Genomic DNA, 20,126 nt, shown 5'->3' with positions numbered 1-20,126 from the left:
TATCAGATATTCTACATTTAAGATATTTATATTACAGTTCATATCAGTAATAAAAATACAGTTATGAAGTAGCAGTGAAATAATTTTTTGATTGGGAGTCACCACTACATGCAACTGCATTAAAGAGTCATAGCATTAGGAAAGTTGAGAACCATTGACTTAGTAGCTATGTAATCTTCTCTTTAATGCTATCTTAACCCCAAGCCAACAAAGGAGGAAATCTGCTACTACCACTAGGAGGGAACTAAGCAATCACGCATAGGGAAGAGTAAGCTATACTAGTAACGTAATAACTGAAGCAGAAAAATAACATGAATATGAACTTAAATATAACAAGCAGTATTCTCAGCATGTGTTAGTTTAATTTTCATTATAGCCATTGGATGGTTATTTTTATGATCCCTATCTAACATATGAAGAAATCTAAGCTCACACAGTGAGTAAATGGACAGGTACCATGTTTTGTCCTGACAGGTACATTGTTTCCATCATCTGTTATTTTCTTATAAAGTTTCCATTTCATGTGACAATTTTCAGAAATTAAAATGTACATAAATTAAACAATGTGATACACTTCATGTTTAATAGTAAACAGCTATGCTTTACTCTCTGGACAGTCAAAGAAACTGAAGGGTTCCGATAGAGATGACTGGTATTCTCAGGGAAAGACTGGGCGCCAAGGCCGTATTCCTTCCTGTGTGCTAATCACTGGAATACATATTGGAGAGAAAGCCCCAGGAAAAGGGTAGCAAAGAGGCAGGTCATTTTTGCTGTCTCAGAATGACTTCTGAGCTTTCTGACTTAAATTTCCTCCCAGCCTTGCTGTGTACAGAGAGCATTTACACGCCTACAGTGTTTGTCTCCCTCACTGGTCTGCTAGCAGTAAGGCTGTTCACAGTCACAGCATAGTGAACCTAACTGTGTTGGTTTCATGATGTTCTCATTTCTACCACTTTGTTGGCTCTGAGGACTGCTGTTCCAAATCCAATAATGTGCAGAATAATGGATTCTTTAGTGGGCATAGGAAAAAAGTTGGAGTTATTAAAATTACTTAAATACCTAAAATTTATTTCACCATAGTGTTAAATTGCAAAAATGGCCTTTAGAAGTTATAATGAAAGACTGTAACTTCCAAATAACTTCAGAATAAAAACAGTGAAGAACTTGACATTTGAGGACTTTGGCTAGCCAAGGAAATAAGAAATGGCTAAAAGTGAACTTATTCCAAAGAGCTGTCAGTGGAAGGCAGCTATGTGCCAGACAATTACTTCAGAGTCTGCCTTCATTACTTAAAGAACCATGAGGAAATATGCATGACAGATGATCTCCACAGCACTGAGCGAAGGGCATGAGACAGGAAGGTTCTTACAGGACAGGACTTGGGCAAAATTAATCTGCCAATATTATAAAACGTATTTGCCAAATTTCCTTAAACTTGTACTTTTCCAAAAATCCTTGCTCTCAGTAAACTGCACAATTCTCTATGTGTGACTAGCACAGTAAGAAAATAATACTTCTCAGCAGAAGGCAAGCAGCCATGTTTCCTGAGGTGGTTCAAACAATGAGTGTTACAAGGGAAATTTTCTGGCTGAAAATTGTACTCCAATATTTTCATTTTCAAAAGCCCATATCTCAGAGCTGTGTCTCACTCTCCCTCACCTTCCCTGCCTTGAAGCTCATTAAATTGTATTGGTTCTGTCTCCAAAAAGCCCTTCTGATGTCCATGTTTCCTCTTCTCCACTGCGAACCTCCTGGCACAAGTTGCATCATCTGACTAGAAAACTGGACACTCTTAGTCTTCTCTGGGTTTTCCTGGTCTGCTCCTGACTTTCTTCAGCCTATACTCCTTCCTCGAGTCTGTACCGCAGGTACACCAGCCTTCCCAAGTTTCCTGAGCATGACAGTGCTATCTCAGTAGGATTTTTATATATGTTGACTTGCTCCCTGTAATGACAAAATTCCCAAGGCAGTCATCTTAATGGAGGATTTACTTTACTCATGGTCTCTAAGGTTTCAGATGATATTTAGCCAGGTAACTATGGACCTGTAGTGAGGGAGTCCATTTTGTGATAGGAAGAATAGCAGAGGAGTCTGCTCTCCTAATGGTGGCGGAGAAGCAAATGGAGAGACAGACAAGGGATGGGAGCCTCACAACAAACTAACTTCCTTCCACTAGGCTCCAAAAGGTTCTCCTGCTTCTCACTAGTGCTACAGACTGGCCAACAAACATCGATACATGAGCCTTTAGGATGCTCTTAAGCTTCAAACCATAAAAAAAGTTCTCAAGGCAAAATCATCCAGACCCAGATTGGTTCAGATAGCCCTTCATACATGCAGCAAGCCCTGTAGCTTTCTCTCACATTGCTGTGGTTTTATTTACATACTGCCTAGTACCTAACAGAGAAGCTTTAGTGGGCTCACATGCCTTTGTGATAAGCACCTATCAGAACAACAGAAAGCTCAAAAGGAGCTGGGTCAGTAACTGTGATACAACGTCTCAAAGTCTTCTGCTGGGTTATAGGGTACCAACCTACTTATTACAAATTCTCCTTTAAACTATTCAACATACAATCAGAATGGGCATGCTCCACACAGTCACTGGCCAGGCTACAGGGTATGCCATGCTCAACCTTCTGAAGAACTGCCATGTTTGTTGACACTTCCCAAGTAATCCTCACCCGCAGTATACGAAGTTTCCAGGGGCTATACATTTCCGCCAATACTTGTTTCTATTTTCTTCTTTATCACATGGTATCTCATTATGATTATTCTGAATGACTAGTGACATCAAGTGTCTTTTCATGTTCTCACTGGCAATGTGTAAATCTAAGAAAATAAAAAGTATATTTATGTATCCATATTTAATTGCGTTATTTTTTTATTGTTGAATGTAAAAGTTCTGCAACAAGTATGGGCATGAGCCTTTTACCAGAGATATGATTTGCAAATATCTCTTCCATACCCTGGCTTGTCATTTTAGCCTTGAACATTTTTAATTTTGGAGAAACCCAACTTACCAAAGTTTAGGTTGCCAACTGTGCTTTGAGTGTCAATCTGACAAATTATTCTGCATAACTCAAAGTTATAAAGATGTTAACCCCTGATTTCCTGTGAGGGTTTTTCATATTGTTTACCTTTTATCTTCACATATTTTGATAACTTCTATATGTACTACAGGGGTCCCTTTTGTTTTGTTTGTTGTTCTCAGAGCACTGTTTGAGAGCCACCCTACCCCTATTGATTTGTCTGGACACCATTACTAAAATACAGCATAGCAAAATGTCAGGGTGCCTTCTATTCTACGCATGTGTCTATCCTTATTGTAGTACTGTGCTGCCTTCTTTATTACAACTTATATTTAAGTCATGACACTAAGAAGGATGAACTAATATTCTCCACCACACGACAACTTTGCTGACTCTAAGTCCCAAAGATCATATTGTTAATACATGCAGTATGAGGAAGTTCTGGTCGCATGGAGCTTACTCTGAATATGTAGTTTAGTATGTGCAGGACTGTCATGCTAATAGTGTTAAGTTTTCCAACTTAAGAATTTGGAGTCTTTCCTTATTTAAATCTTTAACTCCCAAATTACTTCAACATTTGGTGTTTCAAATGTTGAACTTTTGTTAAACTTACTCTTGCTTAGATGCTACTATAAATGTTGCTTTGCTAATATATTTTCAGATTACTCACAATTAATACGTAAAAATGCGATTGGTATTTATAATGATTTTGTTTCTTTCAGCCTTGAAAATTTTATTTAGTATAACCATTTTTTTCTTAACATGTTTCTTTTTTTTTATTTTCCTCATTTACATTTCCAATGTTATCCCAAAATCCCCCATACCCTCCCCATACTTCATTTAATATACTAATACTTTGTTGAATACTTTTGCATTTATATCCACAGCAGTATTTGTTTAGTTTTCTTGTTAAAGTGATACTGAGCCTCACAGAATAATCTGGAGTGGTCTCTGGGAATCTCCCCCAACCTGGCGCATCAAGTTTCTACAGTGTTAGATGTATCCTCTCCCACTGAGGCCAAACTAGGCAGCCTTGATTCCACAGACTGACAACAGCTTTAGGGACAGCTCCTGCTCTAATTGTTGTAGCAAGAGGTTGGTAAGCTTACTTGCCTAATTTTCCTTTACTGCCCATCAGAGTCATCTTTCTCTGGCCTTAGCTCTAATCTCTGTCCTTGTGCATTTATAAGCCCATTGTGGTCTGGCTATCTACACAATTTCAGTACTGGAGAATTCACACATAAAACATGTCTCCATGCCAGACCAAGAGGCTTCTTTTCCTACCTGAAGCTCAGTCCCAATGCTGGTAAGGTGCTAGGAACCTGATGTAGCAAGACATCATTGAGCTTACATGTTGAACCTGGTACATCTTGTCTTGCCAATACATAAAGCAACTTGATTCTTAGAAGCTTAGGTATAGGAGCTGGGGAGATGGTTCATTGGATAAAAGTACTTAACATAAAAGTATGTTTGGATCCCTAGAACTCATATAAAGGTAGACCTAGTGACGTGGGTAAATAATCCTAGCACTCCTATGGCAGAATGAGGTGTGGAGATAGGAGAATGCCCAGAGGATTGTGAGCCAACTAGCCTGTCGTACACAGTGTCAAAGAGATCCAGTCTCAAGCAAAGTGAAGGTGAGGCCTGGCATCCAAAGTTGTTCTCCGATCGATCTCCACACACCCACTACACCACATTCATGCACAGTCACCCTACACCTCACACATGAAAAGAATATTAAAAAAAAAACCTCAATCACAGAAATAAGCTATCAGAATACTAGTGTGTTTCCTTTCTCTCTTATCTTTCTATTAAGTTTAAATAAATAGTAATGATGACTATAAGCAAATCTTTAGCACACAGATGACATCAGGAAGTAGTAATGATTGTCTCTGGGAGGCAGTAATTATGACAGATAAGACTCTTGATTCAGTATTCCATCCAATGGCATTTGAAGGTTTGCCTCTTAAAATTTTGTAACAGATATAACATTTTTACAAAAAAAAAAAGTCCAGAGGCGCCAAGTTCATTACATCAGCCTTTCCAATTGAGCCTTATGGAAATGAAAATTCCATGTTTTATGTGTTGGTTTTTGTTCTACTAGGCCTCTGTCAAACCATTTTGCTCTAGGCATGAATGAGCTAATCTCATTTGAGAAGATGTGTTCATTAGCAAAATTGTACCAAAATAAATTTCACTAAGGTCATAGTGTTTAATTTAATAGTATTATGATAATAACTACCATAATTAGTTTCAGATTTGCCTTCTTTCCCAAAGGACAAGAATTTTTGTGCTCTCGGATGTACATTTAAGGCATAAAAATGACAGCAAAATTAATGTCATGGCCTTCAAAGCCTGTTTATGGGTTTTCCTTGCAGGTCCCTAAAGGACTTAGGGAGCATTGTACAGCTAAAATAAACCACTTAGGATGTGCAAGATAAAATTGGGTTAATTGGGTTCACCTGATCCTCAGCTAGGCTACACCTCAGTCAATGCAGCATTCTTATTACTCAAGGAAGCATGATTTTTATAACTAGAAAACTACTCCAGAACTACACAAAAAGACTTAAAGTATACTTTCTTCAAATAAAATATAAGATTTTTTTCATTCATTGCTTTAATCTAGTTTGTTTTTATTTAGAAAATCACTTTGTCTTTTTTATATTCATAGCAAGAATGTTCTGGTGCTATCAGGGCAGTCCTCTTGAACACTAATAACCATTCCTTTTAGGGATGTGAGGATCACAATGTCCTACAACTGATGTTCTATAGGCATTCTTCTAAGCCTTGGGCTCTGAGCCCTGCTTTTCATTTTTTATCAGGGTTTGTGTATCAACAAAAGAACTGTTTACATCCAGCTAAAATCCAGAGAAACAGGAAGATGAAAATGTTGTGTCTGACAATTCCATATATAATATACTTTGGTCATTATCAACCCCATATCTTCTCTCTCTTTTTCCTCACCTGATGAAACCCTTCTTCAGAACAAGTATCCATGTTTTTTTTGTGTGTTTATGAAGCACTGGATTTACTTAGGGTTGTTTGAATGAGCATGGGTTGGAGATTATTTACTGGAACATGAAAAACCTACTGGTAGCTGTACCATGAAGAAAATCACATATACCCCTAGGAGCTGTTAACTGACAGTAGTCCCTCTAGAGGGGTAGGGAGGGCCTATGAGTCCCTGCTGCATCCTTAGTGCAATGCTGACAGGCCTCCTCTTGTTCAGGTCTTTTGCAGACAACCACAGTTTCTCTTAGTGCATGAGTACAACAGCCCAATTATGTCCAGAAGATACTGCTTTTCAGTACCCTTACCCCTCCTCCTCCTCCTCCTCCTCCTCCTTCTTCTTCTTTTTTGGTTTTGGTTCTGTTTGTTTGTTTGTTTGTTTGTTTTGAGACAGGGTTTCTCTGTGTAGCCCTGGCTGTCCTGGAACTCACTTTGTAGACCAGGCTGGCCTTGAACTCAGAAATCTGCCTGCCTCTGCCTCCCAAGTGCTGGGATTAAAGTTATGTGCCACCACCACCCGGCTGCCCTTCCCCATCCTTACATTCCTTCTACTCCCTCTTCATGATGAGCTCCAAGCCTTGGGAGGGGCTGGTAAAGATTACACATTTTTGAACAGAACAGTCTACAGTCACTTATTCTTAGCACCTTAATTGGTTATGAGTCTTAACGTTGAGAACAATACTAATCTATAGATATAAACATAGATGTTTATAAGGTGCCTTGGCAACATAAGTGTCTGGCAGAACAACAATAGTAAATTCTTTTCTGGGCTCTGTGAACTGAGCCATGGGCCTTTCTTTGATCAGCTCTATAATATCAGGTGTGTATTCCCTCCTGTGGCCCAGCCTCCATTCCAATCAGAAGAAATTGGTTGCACCTGTAACCATTGAGCCAAATCTTGCCTATTACATCACTATTATAGTTTACATGATTTACGGTATTATGTGAGATTGTTACCTTCAGTCCTCCAGCATCCTACATAGCACCTTCTAGGACTATAAATGATGGGTCTCAGGGAAGAGGTTTCCAGGTCAGCTGTAGTTTGATATCACTTTACCCTGTAATTGAAGTGTGATGTTTTAGTTCTGGTGGGCAGTAAAAAGCACTGTCAATAACCTAGATTGGTTTATGGGCCTCTGGGGCCTTCCTAATCAGCTTATATGGAGGTATCCCATGCCTGACACTGGAAATTTTTATTTAGTACCCTATGGCTTTCCATAGGTTATCCACCTAAAGAGACTACCTCTATTATGTCTTTTACAATTATATTTTTAATAAGCTTACAAACTAGTATGTTTTCATGTGGCTTTTTCATACAGGTTAGTTTTGGTTAATCCTTCTCCCTACCCCTCTTCTCTACTCTCTCCACCACAATTTCTACTTACATCCTTCAACTTCGAGTTAGACTACTACTTTTACATCAATATGTCTTCTAGTATTAATTCCTTCCTAAAGGCCTCTTCCCCCTGCCCTGTTTCTGTTTCTTTGGATTCTGCAAACACTCCAAGTTAAAAATACACTAATCTAAGAATTTAAGCTAGGATATGAGAGACAGTTTGTGAATTTATCTTTATGGGTCTGGATTATCTCATTCAATATAATGCTTTCTATTTCCATTCATTCTGCTACACATTTTGCAATTTAACTTTTCTTTAGCTGAATAAGATTTGTTGTACACACACACACCTTCATTTTTATTGTCCATCATCAGTCGACAAACATCTAGTCTGGTTCTATTACTTGACTATTGAATAGAGCATCAATTGCATTTGACTACACTTAGTGTGTGTGCACATGGAGGCCAGAAGTCAACAACCACTGTCTTCTTCAGTTGCTCAGATTTGCTTCTGCCAGATCTGTGTGGGACTAGAAAGTGAATCAGATCCTTTGAGTTTCCTCCCAAGACTAATACTTAAAAATGTCAAGAATGAATACTATTTGTTTAAAACAGAATCTTGCTACATAGTCCAGGCTGGTTTCAAACTTATAATCCTCCTGCCTCAACCTCTTACATATAAGAATGTGTCATCATGATTGGCAAAGTGTGTGTGTATGTGTATGTGTGTGTGTGTGTATGTAATGAAATATTCAAGAACTGAAATACCCAGGGTTTCAAGTTGAAAAGGTCCACCAAACATTGGACAGATGGGTGAAAACATGTTGAGATACTTCAGTGCAAATTTTTCTAACATTGGTCAGGAATGGCACACCTTTAGTAGCAGCCCTTGAAAAAGCAGAGGCAGGAAGACCTGTATGAGTTCCAGGTCAGCTTGGTATACATAGTGAGTTCTATCCCAGCCAGAGATACAATCATGAGAATCCTGTCTCAAAAAAAAAATCTTAACATAATTTCTGCACAGAAATAAATTGTATGCAAAGCATTTAAATCTTCAGTATCTTTGTATTGATATTGCCAACCAGAGGAGAATATAGCTTTTGAGTTTTGGCTAGAAGTCTATACCTAGAAATTACTATTACTTATCATTTTTATTGAGAGATCGTGACTTTTCATTCTTAGAAAGACAGCAGTAGATATTACCTAAGACTGAGGACTAAAATTATAAATGTGTAGTCAACACATGTGGATATATGGATACCTGAATGCTGATCATAAACGCTTTAAGTTCTAAGAATTGAAAGTGCTTGTCTCTGAGGAAAAGAGCCTGGTGTCTGTATCTTTAAAACAAAATAGAGATATTTGATGTAAATTTGACTTAAAAGTTTTAATTAAAAAGGGAAACCATTATAATGGCAGAAATGGCTTCAAAACCTTGCAAGACTGTCTATGTAAGAACACAGGCATGGACAGATCTTACAACTGAAACCCTGATGTTTACCTTTTAAGTATATCCTACTATTTTTTAAACAACGAAATAGAGCACCCCCACTTTGACTAGACAGTTGATTATAGAGTTAGAGATTATGTTACCCCTAAGTGCTCCTTTACCCAAAAGATAGAAAACCATTTGTGGGCACAGAGATTGAACACCCACTATATTACATTTATTTTTGATAACCCAAAGCTGGTGAATGCCCAGTAGATAGAATCCTGTCACTAGACTCAAGAGCTCTGGTGAACAATGTTGACTGGGCAGAGTGGTTGCCTGTGGAGTTACTACCTATTGTAGCATCAAATCTGTTTGACTATCACTGTGTTGTATTTTAGAATCCACAGACATGAGATAACAGAACCAAACATGGAAGAACTTCTGTCAGAAAGTCAGGCTAGGTCTGTGGCATATGTCACCGTGTAAAGAAGAGCCTGGGCACAGTGGTACATGCTTGTAACCCCATCAGTGACACAGTTGAGGAGAAGGATCATAAGTTTGAGGTCAGCCTAGACTATAGAACAAGCTCCTGTCTAAAACAACAAGGTTGGGGGTAGCCCAAAGGCAGAGTACATACCTAACATGAACAAAGCCCTCAGTTCAGTCCCCAGCATCCGGACCTATGCCCTCTCAAAAGTTTCCTGTTTTTATACCAGTATTTAGTATTTTCACATTTCAAGATGTACTGGTCAAATTTATTATGACATTTATTCTGATGACAACATGTCTGTCTTGGGATGCATGGCATGTTTAGTCCCTAAGTCTTCTGGAAATGCTAATCTAGATGGACAGCTACACTGAATCTTGTGGTCAGTGCCCATACAAACACATGAGAGCATGGCACACTCTCTAAGCATAGACTAATGGCAGCAAGCTCTGAGGAAATGCACAGAGATGGTCTCTTCTCTCTGAGACTCTTGATCTAAACTTACTTTTAGGAAACTTGGCAAGGCAATGTAGGGAATTCCAGCAGTGCCCATAGACTGTCAATAAGAAGGAATCAAGTTTTCACTTTCTCAAGTCACCAATTTACCTGATATTATGTCAGATAAACTTATCAACTTATTTATCAAGTCTTTTTAAATACTATATAGTCACTAAAATCAAAGTTAGTTATATGTGTGATTTATTAAGCTTATTATGATAAATTTTGCTGTAACTGGTGGTTTCACTGATTTGTTTCTGATAGTTTTCTACATAAATATACTTTTCACTTTTTCAAGTTTTTCAAAAAGCCAGATCATAATTTTTGTCGATCTTTTTATACCTTGAAGGAAGCCCTGGAAGCTAGTGCCTTGCCATGGTGCCCCTAATGCATAGAACTTCACTTTGTGTAAGGTTTAAAAACTACAGTCAGCGATAGGGTTGCAGATCTCTTTAGCTCCTTGGATACTTTCTCTAGCTCCCATTGGCTCTTGACTCTAGCTGCATATGTATCAAAAGATGGCCTAGTCGGCCATCACTGGAAAGAGAGGCCCATTGGTCAGGCAAACTTTATATGCCCCAGTACAGGGGAACGCCAGGGCCAAAAAATGGGAATGGGTGGGTAGGGGAGTTGGGGGGGAGGGTGTGGGGGACTTTTGGGATAGCATGGAAATGTAATTGAGGAAAATACGTAATTAAAAAAAAAAAAAACTACAGTCAGGTATTATATTATTGTTTAATGCCTCCCTCTTTGCCTCTGATATATTTATATAATGAGCTCTCATCCTCTCTAAATTGCTACATTATACTATGATTATTCAGTATTTTCTTTGTTAGTATACTAACTATATAATGTATTAATTTTTCAATTAAAATGAATGAAATCCAGCTTCATTTGACACAGCACCCAACTGCAGCCGCGAGTTTCCCACTATAGGACCAACGTGCACAGAGTCTGTTTAAAGTTGTTCTAAAGACCCTAAAAATAGATACCAGGCTTTCCTGACAAGAACAAAGATTTGTACAAAATGGGACTTCAAAATACACTCTTAAGTTCTAGTGACCAAAACAGCTTTCTTTGTATTTTCATGACATACAACAGAGATGAGGACTGCTGAGAAACAGCCCTACCAGTTTTCAAAACACTGTTTTCTAAGGTTAGGGCTTTGGAGTTAGAGTTGGGAAAAATAATGAATGAATAAGTAAATGAATACTAAAGATCATAATGTTTCATTTAGGAATCTTATTGTTCTTTTTTAAGTTTTAGACTTGGGTATATGGTGCATACTTATTTTGTGAGCTGATTCAAAATCTCTCATTGTTATTTTGCAAATGGGTGTCCACTGGTCCATCATGGCTGAAGTTACTGTCCCCAGCAGTTCTACATAGTAGTGGCTAGGATGGCTCTCCTTTTCTCAGTTGTGAAAGCTTTCCATAATTTACCATAACATTACTGTTAAGATTCTCATAGGTATTCTTTACCAAGGTGACTGTCCTTTCTAATCTTCATTTTCATTTTTTATTTTATTTTTTATTAATTAATTCCTAAAGTTCTTACCAAACGTGGATTTATATCATATCATATGTATTTTCTGTACCTATTAATATTATTGCATAGTTTTCTTTTTTAGTTTATTAATATATGAATGACATTGATTTTGAATGTTGAACCAAGTACGTATTGCTAAGGCTACCCTGACTGCTTACAGTGTATCATATTGTTAGATTTGATTAGTTAAATCTTGTTTGTTACTTCTGCATGTGTGCTCATGCCAGAATAATAATCTAGTTTCTTTTCTCATAAAGTCGTTGTCTATCTTCAGTGTCTAGATACTGCTCAGTTCTTAAATAGTAAGAAAAAACTTATTTTTAGTTTTCTTTGTGTGTTGTTTGTATATACAGGTACACGTGTATGTGCATGTGGAGGCTAGAGGTTGAAATCAGGTGTCTTTTCCATTGCTTTTCTATGACAGAGTCTCTCTCTCATTTGACCTGGAGCTCCATGTAGGCTGCTATACATACTAGCCAGCAAGCTCCCATGCGCCCAGTGATAGGATCACAGGCATGTACAGTCATGCCAAGTTTTATGTGGGTGATGGGGATCCAATCTCAGGTCTTGATGCTTGCACAGCAAACACTCTACCATCTGAGCCATTGCTCATGGCTATCTTTTCAGTTTTTGAGAATGTGAGTATGGTTGGAGTAATTTCTTCCTTAATGACTCAAGAGCATTTAGGGAATGTTGTCTGGGCCTGGCATTTCTGTGAGGGACATAAGGATTCTAGACTGCAGGTTGTCTCTCTCTCTCTCTCCGTTCTTCATGCATGGTGTTTTCTTACTTGCATTGTTTCTAATAAGGCATCTCTTGCTATTCTTAACACATTTCTCTCTGTAGCAATAACATTACTCTCCAGATGCCTTTCCCTTTTTCTTCTTTTCACTTGTTTTGAGTAGGTTGGTCATGATAGTCTTTGCTATGATCTTCATCATTTTTGTATATTGCAGGGTTTTAAGTGCTTAGATCTGTATGTTTACAGTTTTGTCATGGTATTTGGGCTAATACCATCTTTCTCCTGTCCAGCTATTGACATGAGCTTTTTATTTGTCCTACAGCTCAGTTCGTGATGCTTTATATTTTCTGTATTTTGATTTTACTTAACTCCCCATTCTGGGTTTCATTTTGGGTAGTGTCTATTGTTCTGCCTTAAAATTTGCTAGTATATTCTTCCAACACCCCTTATTAACAGATGAAATAAATACCTCATATTCTTATCTATTATTTCTAACATCTGGGTGACTTTTCTTATTTTCTTTATTATGGATCATATTTTATAGCTTCTTTGCATGCTGAAGAATTGTAAGGAAGGAGAAACACAGTGGAGGAACTCTTCCTCCATTTCCCTGAGATCAGACCCCTGCTTCCTGCATAGAGTTAGGCAACTCCCTGCTGTGCTTTCCACTCTGTTTGGGATCCATTGCTGTGGATTTTGTTTGTTTGTTTGTCTGTTTGTGTTTTGTTATTGTTTTAAAGATTTGTTTTTATTTTATGTGCATGGATATTTTGCCTACAGTATGTCTGCTTACCACTCACATTTCTGGGGCCTGTAGAGGCCAGACATGGAGCATCAGGTCCTCTGGAACTGGAGTTACAGTTGTGAGCTGCCACATTGGGCAATGGATCCAACCCAAATCCTCTGTGAGACTAAGCAGTGTTGCAGCCCTTTAAGCCATTGCTCCAGCCTTGCTGGAGTCTTTTTGATGAACTGCTTTCTGTTGTCTAAAAGGGTTCTGTTACCTATTTTATCTTTACTTTTAGTTGTTTATGTAGAAGGACAGTTGTGGCCTCTGCTACTCTGTTTTTTAAAAAAAAAAAGTGTACCTTTTTTTAAAACTCAGTGTCCATTTTTTAAAATGTGGAAAGTTTCATCAGTCTTGACCTTAACTGTTTTTGTTGTTGATGTTTCCTAGAAAAACATCTGTACTTAAAAAGCTTATAAAAATATTGATTAATATTTTTTAAAAGAGCTTGTCTTTTTTTTTTTACACAAACACAGATACCTTTCCATATCTGCATTTCACATCCTCAAAATAAGTTTTTGGCCCAGGTGGTGGTACATGCCTTTAATTACAGCGCTTGAAAAAGACAGAGGCAGGCCTATTTCTGCAAGATCAAGTCCAGCCTGGTCTACATAGTAATTTCCAGACCATGCATCCATGACTATGTAGTGAAGCCTGCCTCAAAATAATAGTGATAATGGTGGTGGTGATGATGGTAAATTTGATTTGTTTTGTTTTTTAGACAAGTTATCATATAGCCCAGGCTGCTTTGAATTTGTCATCTCTCTGCTTCCAGCTCCAAGTGCTAGTATTTATAGGCATGTACTACCATGTCTTGCTTCAAAAATATTTTTAAGCTCCATCTATAGCTAAGCATGTTGCTCATACTTGGGGCGGGGGTTGAAGAAAAACTATTACTGTGAGTTCCAGTCCATGCTGGGCTCAAATAAATTAACTTTACAAGACTCTTTCACCTACAAATGTGTTTAACCACATTCATGGCTGTCTTGGGAAACATGCAGTCATAGGCCTCAGGTTGGATACACCTATATATGGCTGTTTATTTATATAACATTTACATTGTACCCAAGTATTGGAGTAACCTAGAAATTATTTGAAATATATATAATTTAAAATATATATATTTGCAGATTATATGCAAATAGCACACCAGGTATCCCTAACTTCTGGTCTCTCAGGAGTATCAAGCTCCATGAATACTGAGGACCAGCTGTTACTGGATAATGTGTAGACAACTTGGAAACTTGGTAACCTGAAAGGGAAAACTTGGAGTTCCATGACCGAGCACAGTGCAGACACAAGTGTGAATTTGCCACCGTGTGTTTTCCTGTATGACTACAGGACTGGCATCTGCCTTTTAGTATGATAGTATCAGCATTTCATATGCTCCTTCACAGGATTCTTACTCATATTTTATATTGATAAGACTATATTCTGTTAAGTGACTATGTTAGAGTTGTGTTATCCTTATAGCTTACAATTTACATTTTAATGTTTATTTTCATACTATAATTATCAGTATTTCTAATTTATTTTGGTAATTATTTTTTAAACGAGATATATGAAATATAGTTATCAGGCAGACGTTTTCAGAGACACTTTACTTGCTTGCTTCTATGTGACTGAGAGCAAGGGTACAGGTAGGCCCTCAAAAAGCATCCCAGTTTCCCTGCTCAAGTCCACTCCAGCGTATTTTCCATTCACTTAGGAGGGAATCAGTTTTCAAAAGCTTGTATAATTCATACTTTTCTGTGTATTAGCAAAATATCTCAACTATTTCCTAATGATTCTTTGTGCTTGAATATTTTAGGAAAGCTACTCTTCGGGTCATATACATCATAATGCGGAATTCTTCATCAGTACCACCAAAAGATCAAGGTAAGACAGTGCATCCCACAGAAGACAGCACTGTACACATTGCAATATAATGATTTTAGTTGATATATTTAATGCCTCCACCCTCCAGTCATAAGGTGTCATAGTTCCTAGAATTAAACGCAAAACCTCCAATTACATCTAAAAGTTCATTTCCTTTTGTAAACTCATCTAGTGATTATGGATTCCCAGGTTGGCAGAACATTATACAGATCTGTCTCCTTTCCTAGGCTGAAAGGCCCCAAAAGCAGGCCAAGTCATTGTGTGCAGAGCTGGGAGGCCGGCTCACCACTGCCAGTTAGCTGGAGGTAGTAGATATCACTGCGATTATGGATGTGGCTTCACTGGCATAATGACTCGGGTATCTTATGAAGTTTTACATTCATGCCTCATACATATTTATATTCACACACACAAGGACACATATGTTAAGAGGTAATGTTTGCTTATATTTTTACCTGTTGTTTTCTTATACCATTCAAAATGAAATTTGAAAGAAAAAATAATTTCTTTATGAAACCTATCAAAACATATATTAATTATCTCTTTTGATATTATAAAATAATTACACCATTTTCCCTTTCCTTTCTTCCCTCAAAACTCTCCAATAAACCCCTCCTAGATGTCTTTCAACCTCATGGCTTCTTTTTTCATTAATTGTCATTATATGCATATAAGTCTTAAATATAACCTCTGCCTCTATGATATTATTTGTATGTGTGAATCGAGGACTGGCCATTTGGTATTAGATAATTCACCCACTTCCATGGGGAAAAAAAAAAAAAACAGTTTCTCCTACACAAAGCATTCCTTAGTTGACACCTCATGGTCTTTCCCTCATCTACTTTAGCATCTCTCTTGTTGTCCTTGACCAGCTCATGTTTAGGAAGTCATGGTAGTGAGATGTTTTAAGCGTAGCTTCTGATATTACTAGGAGATACGGTCTGACAACAAACTTCCTTCTAACCCCCTTCGTAAACAATGCTCTACAATTTACTAAAATTCTATGATGTTCCCTGAGCCTTAGGTGCAGGAATGTTTTGTAGATCCATTGGAACAGGTCTCCACAACTTGCATTTTGATTGGAGGTAGTTTTCTGAAGTGGGTTTTATCTGTCTGAAGTGTCCTTGATGAGGAATGGAAACTTCATTTATCTGTGGGTGGTAAGTCAACTGTTCAGATTGTTGCCACAGATTGTACCGGGTTAGTAAAGTACTAGTTATAGGCTCTCTCTAGTACCCATGACTTCACTAAGTAGTTTGCCAGGTTCTCTCTTGCTAAACAGATCTTGTCTAATTTGAGACCTGTGGAATACTGCCTAGGTATGTGTGCCCTACTGTGCCTGTAAGGTTATTGTGACATGTTGGCCACTGGAGTGGTTCATAAGTGTCCTAGCTATGGAGGACTGTTGATTGCTTCCCTCCTTTGGAAGCTTTCTGATACCATAAAAGCTAGGCCTCAGGGAGGGGCATTCAGGGCAGTCCCAGCTTTGGGCCTCAGGGCCCTGTTTCTGAAGTGCTTGATATCTTCAGCAATTGAGAATTGCCTTCTACCTCTGGGTGTGGCAACCAAAGGTAATAGCAATAAAATGTGTGATTGAGGGGTCTCTTGAACAACCCTGGCCAACACTCAAAAAAAAAATGCATCTCGTGTATGTTATTAGGGTTTTTGTTAGGCGACCTTTGAATTCTGGAAGGAGCATTGTCAGCCTTGAAGAATAAAGTTCATTAAAACTTCATATGTATATTTATATAAAGAATTACATGTATTATAGGGTTTATTAAATAAGTATTTAATAGTATGAGTTCTTATGATTTTTTCAGACATTCTTATAATTTTTCTGATTAAAATGAACATGTGATTTTTGTCTTTAAGTATATTATTTAGTTTATTACATTTATAGACTTGTATTTGTGGAAACACCCCTGCATTTTGTGGATAAAGCCAGCTTAGTCATTGTATATAATGTTTTTGATAGATGTCTGTATTCTGTTAGCATTTATTGAGACTATGTTCACCACTAACATTGTCATTTTCATCTTTTGTTTGTGTCTTTACCTAGTTTTAGTATTCGAGTGATACCAGCTATATACACGGAGTTTGGGGATGCTCCTGTAACTGGTTTTTGTTGTTGTTTGTTTGTTTGTTTGTTTTTCTTGTTTTTAATAGTTTGAGAAGGACTGACTGCAGCTTTTCCTTGAAAATCTGGTAGCTTCTGCTGTGACTCCTTATAGTCCTTGGATTTACGTAGCTGGAAGACTTCATTACTATTTCCGCCTCCCTCCTCCTTTGTTATGGGTGTGCTTAGGTGTTGACTTCTTTGGTGGTTTTGCTGAATCTAGAAAACCATCCATTTCTTTTAGCAGCTTAATGGAGCACAGCTTAATAGAGCACAGGGTTTTAAAATATTCTGAGTCTCTTTGGTGTCTGTTGTATTTCCTTGCTCATCTCTGATTTTGTCTCTTTCTTTTGGTTAGTTGGGCCAAGAGTCTGCTAATCTTTTGTTTATCTTCACAAAGAACGAGATCTGACAGGATTCACTGATTCTTTGTATTACTTTGTTTCTATTTCATTAATTTCTGCTCTGATTTTTATTATTTCCTGCTGTCTACTGGGATTGGATTTGGTCTGTTCTTGTTTTTTCAAAATTTTGAGTTGCGTCATCAAGCCATTTACTTGTGCTCTTTTTGATATTTTTTAAATGTATGCATTTAGAGCTAAAAATTTCCTCATGGGACTGCTTTCATTGGTATTGCTTTTCATAGATGATGACATGTAGGCAGGGTCAATTTATTTATTTATTTATTTATTTATTTATTTATTGAGACCATGTTGTCTACTCTGAAATTAACTCAGGTTTGGCCTACCTCTGCCCATACCATACATAGATTATACCATGATTAACTTTTTAACAGAAGTTTCTAGAGTGTTCAGAGAAACATTATAGGTAGAAATAGACTCCATAATAAAGATTAATTACACCATCCTTTTATAAAAAATAAATTGACATAAAGAAGGAATACAAACTTTTTTTTCCTTGCTTAGTCAATACAGAAGAGAAATTCTGACTTGAGTATAAGAAAAGATGTTATCTTTAATGCTGTAAAACTAAATAGTCTCTTTTTTTCTTTTCTTTTTAATATTTTTATTAGGTATTTTCCTCATTTACATTTCCAATGCTATCCCAAAAGTCCCCCATAACCTCCACCCCCTCTCCCCTTCCCACCCACTTCCACTTTTTGGCCCTGGTGTTCCCCTGTACTGGGGCATATAAAGTTTGCATGTCCAATGGGCCTCTCTTTCCAGTGATGGCCGACTAGGCCATCTTTTGATACATATGCAGCTAGAGTCAAGAGCTCCGGGGTACTGGTTAGTTCATAATGTTGTTCCACCTATAGGGTTGCAGTTCCCTTTAGCTCCTTGTGTACTTTCTCTAGCTCCTCCATTGGGGGCCCTGTGATCCATCCAATAGCTGACTGTGAGCATCCACTTCTGTGTTTGCTAGGCCACGGCATAGTCTCACAAGAGACAGCTATATCTGGGTCCTTTCAGCAAAATCTTGCTAGTGTACGCAATGGTGTCAGCATTTGGAAGCTGATTATGGGATGGATCCCCGGATATGGCAGTCTCTAGATGGTCCACCCTTTTGTCTCAGTTACAAACTTTGTCTCTGTAACTCCTTCCATGAGTGTTTTGTTCCCAATTCTAAGAAGGGGCAAAGTGTCCACACTTTGGTGTTCGTTCTTCTTGAGTTTCATGTGTTTAGCAAATTGTATCTTATATCTTGGGTATCCCAAGTTTCTGGGCTAATATCCACTTATCAGTGAGTATATATTGTGTGAGTTCCTTTGTGATTGGGTTACCTCACTCAGGATGATGCCCTCTAGGTCCAACCATTAGCCTAGGAATTTCATAAATTCATTCCTTTTAATAGTACTCCATTGTGTAAATGTACCACCTTTTTTGTATCCATTCCTCTGTTGTGGGGCATCTGGGTTCTTTCCAGCTTCTGGCTATTATAAATAAGGCTGCTATGAACATAGTGGAGCATGTGTTCTTCTTGCCGGTTGGGACATCTTCTGGATATATGCCCAGGAGAGGTATTGCAGGATCCTCCGGTAGTACTACATCCAATTTTCTGAGGAACTGCCAGACTGATTTCCAGAGTGGTTGTACAAGCTTGCAATCCCACCAACAATGAAGGAATGTTCCTCTTTCTCCACATCCTTGACAGCATCTGCTGTCACCTGAAGTTTTGATCTTAGCCATTATGACTGGTGTGAGGTGGAATCTCAGGGTTGTTTTGATTTGCATTTCCCTGATGATTAAGGATGTTGAACATTTTTTCAGGTGCTTCTCTGCCATTGGTTATTCCTTAGGTAAGAATTCTTTGTTCAGCTCTGAGCCCCATTTTTTAATGGGGTTATTTGATTTTCTGGAGTCCACCTTCTTGAGTTCTTTATATATATTGGATATTAGTCCCCTACCTGATTTAGGATAGGTAAAGATCCTTTCCCAATCTGTTGGTGGTCTTTTTATCTTATTGATGGTGTCTTTTGCCTTGCAGAAGCTTTGCAACTGTATGAGGTTCCATTTATCGATTCTCGATCTTACAGCACAAGCCATTGCTCTTCTATTCAGGAATTTTTCCCCTGTGCCCATATCTTCCAGGATTTTCCCTACTTTCTCCTCTGTAAGTTTCAGTGTCTCTGGTTTTATGTGGAGTTCCTTAATCCACTTAGATTTGACCTTAGTACAAGGAGATAGGAATGGATCAATTCCCATTCTTCTACATGATAACCACCAGTTGTGCCAGCACCATTTGTTGAAAATGCTGTCTTTTTTCCACTGGATGGTTTTAGCTCCCTTGTCAAAGATCAAGTGACCATAGGTGTGTGGGTTCATCTCTGGGTCTTCAATTCTGTCCCATTGGTCTACTTGTCGGTTGCTATACCAGTACCATGCAAAAACTAAATATTCTTAATATAGATCATAATTTTAATAAGAGAATTTCCTGTAAAGATCCTTAAAATAAATGTGATAGACACTGATCTCTACCCCTAAAAGATAGTGTCTTAGGTTTTACAAAGCATGGACGCTGGGTTTGTAACTCAATTCTACCTCTTAATTTTAGTCTTAGGTACATCGTGTGATATACACCCTTCTCGGTAACTCTGTAAATAAAGATAGTAAATCCCACTGTGTAGAACATATGGAGGTTAGTGGAGATAATTTACATGCTTCATCAGCATGTTACTGAACAGTGGGCACTTACAACCATCACTCTTCATGGTTGTTATTAAAACAAGGCCTTCCCTATCAATGAGATATGCAAAAGGCTGCCTCCTGCTTGGGATGTTTAGCCCCCCAGAAAGCCAAGCATAAT

General features: G+C 37.9%; 1 protein-coding gene across 5 annotated transcripts in view; it reads left to right on the top strand.

The window, feature by feature from the left end:
• Zfp438 (zinc finger protein 438) overlaps positions 1–20,126 on the top strand; it is a 124,800-nt gene that overhangs the window by 74,698 nt on the left and 29,976 nt on the right. For all 5 annotated transcript variants that reach the window (XM_030250451.1, XM_030250450.1, XM_011246916.1 and 2 more), the window contains one exon: positions 14,676–14,743. Coding sequence is in view for 3 of the 5 variants with exons in the window: in XM_011246916.1 (XP_011245218.1) it covers positions 14,707–14,743 (37 nt within the window). In the remaining 2 variants the exon portion in view is untranslated. The remainder of the gene's footprint in view (positions 1–14,675; positions 14,744–20,126) is intronic.

This window comes from Mus musculus, chromosome 18 (assembly GCF_000001635.26).
Source record: "Mus musculus strain C57BL/6J chromosome 18, GRCm38.p6 C57BL/6J".
Lineage (NCBI taxonomy): Eukaryota > Metazoa > Chordata > Mammalia > Rodentia > Muridae > Mus > Mus musculus.
This window is presented reverse-complemented; position numbering and strand designations above follow the sequence as displayed.